Source organism: Lutjanus erythropterus, chromosome 5 (assembly GCF_056507025.1).
Source record: "Lutjanus erythropterus isolate fLutEry1 chromosome 5, fLutEry1.hap2, whole genome shotgun sequence".
Taxonomy (NCBI): domain Eukaryota; kingdom Metazoa; phylum Chordata; class Actinopteri; order Lutjaniformes; family Lutjanidae; genus Lutjanus; species Lutjanus erythropterus.
The window spans coordinates 34,876,786-34,887,669 of NC_139321.1; the positions used below are offsets into that span (position 1 = coordinate 34,876,786).

At 38.2% G+C, this 10,884-nt stretch overlaps 1 protein-coding gene across 1 annotated transcript in view; it reads left to right on the forward strand.

Moving 5' to 3' along the window:
• glrbb (glycine receptor, beta b) overlaps positions 1 to 8,641 on the forward strand; it is a 41,350-nt gene extending 32,709 nt beyond the window's left edge. Inside the window, exons 8-9 of the mRNA XM_084719721.1 lie at positions 1,337 to 1,629; positions 7,422 to 8,641. Coding sequence (XP_084575847.1) covers positions 1,337 to 1,629; positions 7,422 to 7,718 — 590 coding nt within the window. The 3' untranslated portion in view covers positions 7,719 to 8,641. The remainder of the gene's footprint in view (positions 1 to 1,336; positions 1,630 to 7,421) is intronic.
• The last annotated feature ends 2,243 nt before the right edge of the window (positions 8,642 to 10,884 follow it).

Sequence of the window (10,884 nt, forward strand, 5' to 3'; positions counted from 1 at the left end):
GCTGCAGCCTGAAAGAGTGCCGCTGTGCAGGAGGAATCTCTAACCTGCAATCCTGTCAGCCATCAGAGATAAAAACAATTTGAAATAACTATCATTAGAGGTTGTCTGAGCTCTTTGAAATGTCCTAATAATGGAGGTAAAGGAGGGGTCATGAATTTCTAATTGTGTTCATGTTCTCAGAAACCCTGTGTGGATGTGAGCCTTTTAATACCGCTTTTGTGCATGTTGGAAGATTAATTTTCTGTTCAGTATTCTGTACTTTAAGGGGGAAATGCGTCAGATTTTACTCTCAGCAGTCAGTGAATCAAATGTTTTACCTCAGTGGAAACAAACATGTAGGACTGCCTTATCACAGTGGTGTATTTTTTATAGTACTGAAAGTTGACATTGAATACCTGTACTTACATATGCTTGACTCTTCTGTGTTGAAATGAAAACCCAGTTTTGAAGATGGTTGACAGATGTTGCAGGAGGACCTGTAAAAGTGACAGATATTTACAACATAAGTCAGCTAATGTCAGCAAAACACTTGATAACTAGTTAGTTAATCTACATCATCCATAAGCTAGCTAGTTACCCAGGAATTCACTAGCATTAGCTAATTTAAGATGTGACCCTATATGTGATTTTTACTGGAAAAAGAGAAAGTTGACGGAGGTACCAACTTTGCTTAACTGTCATTGAGCACAAATGGGAAGGGGCGGGACTTAGGATGGGTCAGTTATGGAGGTTAATTGGCAGAATATGGGAGAAATTAAGTGTAATATTCATAAGTACATTTTCATCAGTTTATCACCTGAAAATAAGAACTGTGGTGTTTCAGTTACCTTAGAATGAGCCCTTTATATCTATAAATATACATAGATTTAAGCCATAATTTAATTATTGAAATTAATTAGCTCTAATACAAACCAACTTTCACCCAGGAGACCAGGGTTTGTGTCCAATGTGTTACCAAAGTTGTTTGTAATGTGCATAAAGTTGGGTGTGTCACGTACTCATTGAATAAATGGTATAAACAGTTCATTCTAAGGTTAAAAAAAGACAAAACAAAACACAATTGTTCTTATTTTCAGATGATTTTACAGTAATGAAAACTTTATACATACTCCATAAATAAAACATGCATTCCATTTCTGGCATATTCTGCCAATAGATTGCTGTAAATCTGACACATTGGACCTTTAAATGACCAAAGGGCTTTGTTGAAATCTGACAGAAAGTGTGGAAGATATTAATCAGAGATCAGGAAGTTAGAGTTTTATTTTATTTTTTACATCCAACTTCATCTCACTTTTTTGACTGACAAGGTTACTTGTCTTCCCTCTTCTTTCAGGCATCCTCTCGGTGCTCTCTCTGTCCTCTGAGTGCACCTCCCTGGCTTCGGAGCTGCCCAAAGTGTCCTACGTCAAGGCCATCGACATCTGGCTCATCGCTTGCCTGCTGTTTGGTTTCGCCTCGCTGGTGGAGTACGCCGTGGTTCAAGTGATGCTCAACAGCCCAAAGCGCATCGAGGCCGAAAAGGCCAAGATAGCATCCAAGGAGAAGGCTGCGGGAAAGAGCCCCGCTGCCAGAAACAACACAGTCAATGGGACCGGAGGGACGCCGCTTCATGTCAGCACCCTGCATGTGAGTGGATCTGGTTTGACAACTGCAGTGTATGTGTGTGTCTTTGTCACTATTCATGGATTACAAGTGTAATAAATCCTTACACTCAAACCACACATCTTACACATAGAGCTGAAATCAGTGGAATTAACTGTTTATAGTTATTTATCCATTGAGAGCAAAAGTCCAATTGAGATCTTGCCTGAAGTGTCCTTCACATGATAAGAAATTTGTCCTGGACTCACCGAAAGGTTGGGCGCAGGGAGGCAAAGCACAGCAGTAAACAGTTAACAGATGGCTGAGCTACCTTTAGCTCTGGATGTAGCTAACTTTATAAAATATATGATTCACAAATCTTACAGAATGACCTGACTGTTCACATTTAATCATGCATCACGTTTACTTTTGAGACAGTATTTTTTAATGTTGCGTTATAGAGTTTGGGGAACCCTGAAGCATTTTTCTTTGGTCATGTCTGGAAGGGAACCCTTGATTTGCGAAACTCTCACGAGATTGCTGTATGCTGTTCTTTTAATGTGAGGTTAAAATTATCACTTTTGCAAGATCTTGCATGTGTCTGGGGTTCCCTTCAAGACTCAACCATCAGTCTGTCCCTCCTCTGCTTGTATCACTTCCAAACATCTGTGGTCTTTCCGCCTGCATCATCACATCCAGCTGTTATCTCATTGGTTGCGCTTTGAAAAGTCAGCAGCAAACAAGGTCAAAGTTCAAATACTTTGAATGCAGTGGTCGGCAGCAGATCCAAGCTGTATGCCACGCTGTTGGTGGTGGTCGCACTTAGTCGGGTGCCACCGCTCCCGACATAGGAAAACAATGGGACAGCCAGTGCAAAGCATTTTTACTGCTGATCATGTTTTGGGGCCTTAATGATTGTCAAAAAGACTTTTTTTTAGGTATATCCACTATAAAATTGCAACGGCCCCAGGAGGGCTCATTTATAGAAATGTTCCCATAATAGAAGACTTGAAGAAAGAATGATAGATAGATAGATAGATAGATAGATAGATAGATAGATAGATAGATAGATAGATAGATAGATAGATAGCATATTACTTCCATGAGGTTGTTCAGACAAACTGGCAGATCACAGACAATGAACTTGGCATTTCATCTTTGCAGCAGTAGCGAAGGTCAGGCATTATCATGTTGATTAATATTGAAATTATGTTCTTCTGCCTTAATTATTATTAATTCCACCAGATAATACACTAAAACTGTCAGGGTTGGAACCCCTGTTTCTCCTTGCACAGGATATAATGTTTGAAATTACTGATATGTGTTAAAAGCATTAAAAACAAGTGCATTTCCCAAGATACACTGGGATAGCTTCTGTTCCCAGAATTGAGAATTTGGCAAGGGGATCTTAATCCCTCGTGCATGTGTCCCAAACAGTAGTGCCTCTACATGACTTACTATGTAATGTGAAATCATGCCGAAGATTCTGACTTGACTTGACTCTGATTGCATTTTTCCTAATGGGACTGTACTGTACTATATATTATTCTATAAGTAATGTATTGCATCCATTACATTCATATCCATAATCAAAGTAATAAAGAATGTCCCCTTGGGTAGCCTCAGGTATTGATGCTGTAGTAAATCACCACAACATTTCAGAGATGTTGCTTTTTTGCTGCTTTGTGTAAGTTTGCAGTGTGTGTTTGTATGTCTGTATTTATGCATATGATTGTAAGTAACCTCCCACCTACGGTAAACCACAGTACAATGATCGAATGCATATTCCAGATCCAGCATCCTCAGGCATAGAGATCTAATTTAAATGCAAAACACGGAAATGCAATCATTAAAGTCTGGCATTGTCTCTGACTTTCTGTGAGCACAGCTCAGTCAGGACTCAAGTCTGACACTCACATGCACATCAGGCATGCAGTATGTTGTGCGGCTCTTCCAATTGTACGCCTAATTGAAATTAATTTACCTCTAGCTCTGCGTTTGTCCGGACCACATTTGGTTTGAGAGGATTACATTATTCCATTGAGGTTTAATGGGTTTTCTTGTCAAAACCAAATCAAAATAATGAAGCTTTAATGAGCTTAATGACTTCAGTGAGTAAGCATCCATAGTCTGATTAGATCCTGTTCACCCCACAGGCCTTCAGGGAAATTGATGAAAGGGGTTTTTTGGATGACATTAAGCCACATCCTTTAGCTGATTCTTATGAGCGCTGCTTGTCCGATATAAAAGCACGCAGGGGACGCAGAGGGTCTGCGAGACCCCAGATGAGAGAAGAACCATATTAGGCAACATTGTAGAGCACAAAGTAAATCTAATTCTGGCTCAAAAGATCTTTCTTTTTTCTCTTAAAATAACAGTGGTTTTGTTGTACCAGCGTGAGTTCTGTCCAAGCTTCAGGATCAAACAGCGCCTTTATTTGCTTTTCAAAGTTTGGTCTGTTTTCAATCGAGTCCAGCAGTCCTGAACAGCCTCATTTAAATGTTCCTCACTGTTAAGATGAAGCCTGCCTGCGGCGTGGATGTGGCGTCTGCGAGACATTGTTGCTACTGTTTTACGCACACACTAGTTTTTTGTCAAACAGTAGTCAGAGAAAGTAGAACATCAGTTTATTTTGCCAGTGTGTGATTATAGACTCAGGAATGTTTCTATAGTATATTTTGTGCAGTTTGATCCTCAAACAAGGACAAACTGCTAAACTGAAAAACCGATTAATAACAAATAGACTGTCAGATGGCATTTAAGTGTTAATGGGTTACCACTAACTGCAGTCCCGCCCCTTTTTACTCTACGCTCCAACAGTTGAACAAGCTTGGACTTTTCCTGTAAAGTATCACAGGGTCACATCTTAAATCAACTAATGCAAGCAAAATGCTAGCTAACTAGCAAGCTAATGTTAGAAAAAAAACACTAGTTATGTAGCTAGCTTGGCTAGTAAGCTAGCGTTTTGCTAACATTAGCTAATATATGTTGCTTTTACAACATCTTTAAGCCATATTCAAAATGTGGCTTTCTTTTCAACACATAGCGTAGCATATCTAATAGGAGTGGGAATCTCTGGGTATCTCAAGATTCAATTCAGTTACATTTCAGAGGTCTATGATTTATTGATAAAACGATTCTCGATGCATCAAAATTTTAAACTTAAAACCATGGTTGTATTTATCTGCAGCTGCTCGTGTTCAATCATCCTCAACAAAACTCAACATGATATGTGTGTTACATTTTGTCTGATTTGATTCAGAATCTATTTTTGACTGAATTAATAGAAAAGGGGGCACATTTTTCAGTCTCTTGCTCCAGTTTCCGTGAAATATAACCGGCAATTAAATGGTCTGCAGCCTTCTTATTTTAAAAGAAAGTTAACTGCATTAATTAATGAATTAATCAGTTTGAAAGAATCTTACAGTCCCTTTCCTGTATGACAATAAAAAAAGAGGAGGAGGCATAGTGTTTCGCTGTGTGTGGTGTTATTAACGTTGTGTCTCCTGCAGTGGAGAGCAGCTCTGAGGAAAGACCTCGCCGTCCAACATGCAGAGCAGGTACAGAGTTTTTACGGTGAAACAGACGGGAGCAGAGAGTTATTTTCTTCATCACAGTCGGTTGAAGTTGTTTAATGCCGCGGTGTGTGTCATTCAGCCGCTCTCGTTTGTTACAGCTGATCATTGCTCTGCACCGTGAACGTCTTAACGTCTCTGGCTGATGGTAAAAAGTATTCATATTTATTAAGCAAATGCAATTATTTAGACACTAAATTAAATCATGATTGCAACCGCTGCCTTTTGAGAGGATGAAGAACATCTCCCTGTTAAGCGCTGGTAACTCTAGCTGTGGACTGCTCTCCTTCAGTATCACACTTAGATCCATAAACACCAGAACATACACACCAAGAGTATTGCACAATGCCCTACCCCAAAATGTTGCACAGATGCCAGTGTTTATTATTTACAGGTTGTGGGAAAAGCTAGCAAAATAATCTTTTAATATTTCACTGACTTTTCAACGTGACTTGTTCAGGTTATTGAAGGACAAAGCAGCTCAGAACAGAGGATAAAACACAGGTGTGCTTACTCACGAGGAGGACTGAGCTCAATGAGGGACACTCATTGAGGTAACAAGGGCAGGGGCTAAAGTACTAAGCTTACTGAGTGTAATAAACCAGGAAGAGGGGCTGATATATACGGGGCAATAATGAGGGAATGAGAATCAGGTGCGAATGTGGGTACAGGATGGAATTAATCTTTGTTAGTGTTTTATTGGTACCACTAGTCGATGAGGACGCTCCAACTCATGAGGGAGCCGTCCTGTGTCTTATCCTCTGCTGCTTGGTTCTACAACAGCCTGAAGAAGACGCCAGAGTGCTGGTAAAATATTAAAATATTATTTTTTGTATTGTGGCTAAAGGTGTCACTATCTTTTCCCTTCCTATCCATTCTTATTTACAGACGTCACAGTTTATACCTCTTCAGTTTACAGGCAGCTAATCTGTACCTTCTGCTTGAGGGCATCAGCTCACACTCTTTGTGAAGGATGTGGTTCGGGTCACGGGTGATTTTAAGGCTGGGTTTCCTAACCGTCTCCTCAAATATCTCCTGGAGGGATAATGGGGGCAGCATGCCAATTATTTTTCCAGCCCTTCTGATCATGTTTTGGAGTTGGAGTTTAACAGACAGGTTAGCAAACCATGTTGTGATGCCTTAATGACTAATAGATTCAATGGCTGCCATCAGTGGCTAAAACAATAGCATAGCATAACATAAGGTAATGTAACATAAAGTAATGTAACATATAACAGTAAGACAAAACATAACATAATATGATATAACATAACAAAACAAAGCATAGCATAATATAACATAACAGCATAACAAAAGTTAGCATAACAAAATATAACATAACATAACGAAGTATAACAGGAGTATCACTAAACAAGCGTCTTGCTTCCTGCTCCTGTTCAGACATGAAATATTATTTATGTTGCTCATTGAAAGTCTTTTGAATATTTATTCATTTACATATATATATATATATATTATATTTTTTTACATTAAAAATAAATCCTATCAAATCAAATAATACCTTGAGGACTCCAATGAAATAAATGTTTGCTGGGTCAGGTTTTGGAGCAAAGGTCAATAACAGATAACAAATCAGGCAAACTAATTAATTGATTAGTTGTTAGCTATTAAATGAAAAAAAAAAACCTTCAGCTTCTCAAATGTGAATATTTTCTGGTTTCTTTCGTCCTCTGTGACAGTAAACTGAATATCTTTGGGTTGTGGACAAAAGAAAACATTTGAGGACGTCTTCTTGGGCTTTAGAAAATACTGATCAACATTTTTCAGTATTTTATGACATTTTATAGACCAAACAGAAAATAATCAGTAGATTAATCGCCAGTGAAAATAATCAGTAGTTGCTAAACTAAACCAAACATGGAGGTGTTATAAACAGGACAACAGCTAAAATGTTAAGGCTACTGGACACAATATTCAGGGAAAAGAGCTGATAAATGCTGGGTAAGTAATGAGGGACTGAGGGGCAGTTGTGACTGTGTGTGCTGGATGGAATAATGTTTGTTAGTATTTTAGTAGCAGCACTAGTCAGCCTGCATGGTATACACAGTAATCCCAGTCTGCTGCTTAGTTTTAAACACTCTGATGTGGTAACACCGCCTCAGGGGCTGCCAGCAGCTCTTTCAGACTCTTAATCTCATCTCAGTTTGCGTGTCTCAGATAGATAAATGCGTTTTTAGAATAAAATGCTGCAGAATTTGACAATTAATTCTGATTTCCCTCATGTTGCTCTCTTGCGCCCAGGTGGCGGAGACCCGCTGCAAGAAGGTGTGCACCTCTAAATCGGACCTGCGGACCAACGACTTCAGCATCGTGGGCTCCCTCCCGCGGGACTTTGAGCTGTCGAACTTTGACTGCTACGGGAAGCCAATCGATACCGGCGCTGGTGCCGGCAAATCCCAGTCCAAGAACAACAAGAAACCTCCTCCCCCAAAACCGGTCATCCCCTCGGCTGCCAAAAGGATCGACCTGTACGCCCGAGCCCTCTTCCCTTTCTCCTTCCTCTTCTTTAATGTGATTTATTGGTCCATATACTTGTGATTATCTTGAAATGATCTTGTATTATTAAGCCCCCACTTCACTCCAGTGAGTTCTTTATTGATCAAAAAGTTTCATTCCAAAGTGAACAATGAGAAAATGTGAATTTCAGCCATAGAAGATTATTGCTGAGGAGAAAATAAAACAATGTATTACTACTATATTTATCTTCACATAAAAATAGCCAACTATCATCATTTGTGTATTAAAATGATTAAAAGTTAATCTTTATTTACTTAAAATGGATATTAAAGCATCTTGTATTGAATATTTTATTTATTGATAATGGTACTTGAGAGGCTAATACAGGACTGCAGATAGAACTGTTGTGATGGATGGTGTGTAAACAAATCCACAAAGATTGATTGCATAATGACCGAGCAGAAGATGCACAGATCTATAAAAGAGCATTTGTAAATAGCTATTTGATTTTTTTTTTTTTGCTTTTGCCAAATGGGAGTCTGTCCCGGACTTTAATAAGTTCAAGCATTTTATTTCAGCTTCGATGCAAAGTGTAACATTGTAATTACCTTGCATGTTTAAAAAAAATGCATGTATATGAAGATAAAAATCTAAATACATATATAAAGTATTTATTAAATTTTATTATTCTTATGATTTGCTCTTGAAGAGATGAGTGGATATGTGAAACACCATGTTCCTGTCCAGATGGTCACGTGACACTGCCACTCTTCCAACAACTGTAATGTTTGAAACACTCTGCTCCTGTCCAGATGGTCATGTGACACTGCCACTCCTTCGAACAATGTTATCGTTTGACATCTCCCACCTGTAGCGTGTGTAAATGGGTCACCGGCGAGCTGTGACCATGTGTTTGTGAAATTTACAAGCAAAGTTTAAAAGAAAATAAATGATCAAATGACTTTTCACCAGTTGCTGTGAATAAAGATGAACACATATTTGAATTCTTAAACGCTGTATGTTATTTTTCATCAGCATAATTAGGGATGCACAGATATATTGGCACATCATTGGTAGTGGCTGATACAGAAGTATTATAGTTTTAGATTTTTCACTACTAAAATGTTATTTTTATTTTGTTTTTCATTATTGTCTTCAGTCCAGTTTAATTTCAGTTAATTTCCAGAGTGGGTTTGCTGTATTACAATACAAACACAAGACTTTCTGAAAGCAATTAATTTATAGTTATGTAGACATCCCAGTCTTGATAAACTGATGTACCAATGTTTCTTCATGTTTGCTATGTTGACAAATTGGACCAAACTGACAGAGACAGATTTCCACAAGTACATCTGTGGCATGGAGGTTTTTTGAAACTTCCAAAATGGAAAGCAAAGCTGCTATTTGCAGTGATTGATCAGCGTTGGTCATGAAATGCGGAGCCCAATCACATTCTTTCAAGACTACAAATGTAATTATCCATCTTAAGAGCCGTCATCCAGATCATTATGATGAATTTGTGAAGAACAATGAGAAACAGGCACCAGCAAATAAATAAATAAATGGATAAATAAATCTTATTTTGCCCCGTGTACATTTTGATAAGCATTCTATTTTATGTCTTCATCTGCCAGTGGGGCGTCATAATTAAGAGGCATACCAATAGCTTAATTCCATCACAGGAGAAACTTGATGTTCTCTGTTCTCTCATCAGGTGCAATCAGCCAAAATGAGCTGGAAAATATTTGCATTTTGGATATCATCAAAACCCCAAAACTGAGCATCCCCAACAATAATTAGTGCATGTGCAGCTGTATTTTTCAAATTCCTGCAGTTTTGTCACATGTATTGTGCAACTTTACAATAGAATTGCCCTTATAAATGAATTATTAATGTTTTATTACTCTATTTTAAAAAATATAATTAGAAATATAAAAATTATATGAAATTATATATAAAACAGAATGGTTTTGAATTACCATATAAACAGTTTATAAGTCTTTATAAATCATTAATCAGCTGTTACAAAGTAGATACAAAGGGCACCAGTACTTTGTTGCTTGTCACAGAACATCAGATCTCAGCTAACCTTTTCCTCTGCATCAGCGTTTACAGCTGTCAGCTTCATCAGGTATTTAATGTACAGCGAGTCAGTCATTATCGTGAAATAAACCCCGACAGGGTGGTGCAGAATCCCAACACAAATTTTACACGGCTACTTTCTATAAAAAAAAAAAAAAACAACCATTTCACACAAAATATTAATTTAAAAATGATATTATTGCTTCTGTAGTGTATGATATGATCACAGCTGCATCCATAGCAGCAGTCTGTTAATCATAGCAATGGTCTGTTATACAAAAATAACAGACCTAAGGATGCTGTGACACAACAGAATCAAGTATTTAATTAAGCCATGTAATCATTTACAATACAACTCAATTTTGCCAGTTATAAATGGTAGTAACTCATTCGTAAGATTAATTAGTAGTAAGCAGTCACTGGATCAGGAAATAAAAGGGTATAAACCATTTATAGATGATTTATGAGGGTAGTGTTGTTGATAAGTGGTACCCATGTATCTCATGTGATCCTGGAGTGACTTGCAGTAGGTGTGTCTCCAGCGTCTTCCCTCTGCTCTGCCGACATGCATCGCACACATCACATCTGCTTCCTCCACCCGAGGCTTGACCTCTCCTAATCTGCCAAACCAGCCATTTATTATTCATGCAAACCTGCGTGGAAAATGACCCCTGACTATCATTGCGAGACGTCTCATATGAAATCTGTCTCAGGCTTAATGAAGCAAGATAGATGCTGACCTCATGTCACAACAACAGGGTCATATTAATGAAGTTTGAGACAAATTGGCACAGGATTTCTCATGTAAAGGAGATAGAAGCTGTCATTGCTGGCATTTTTTTTCTTTTTGGTTCACACAAAAACAGAAAACAAGACTTTTTTTTTTTTTCTCTCCCTCTCCTCTGTGGCTGCCATGGTTACAGACATGGGAATGAATTTTTGTCTGTCACTACAAACACCTGCCTGAGACACACAATGGGAGTCAGACTGAAACCAGACTTCTAAAACAGTAAATGAAACATGAATCATCAAGAGAAGCTTTCACAGATTAATGGAAAATGTAATTATTTGTGGTTCATTTTGACTGTTAGAAAGACTCACTGGAGCTCTGACTGAATCTCAAATGAGAGTGATTCTGCGTCGCAGTGCCCTCCAATGGCCAAGT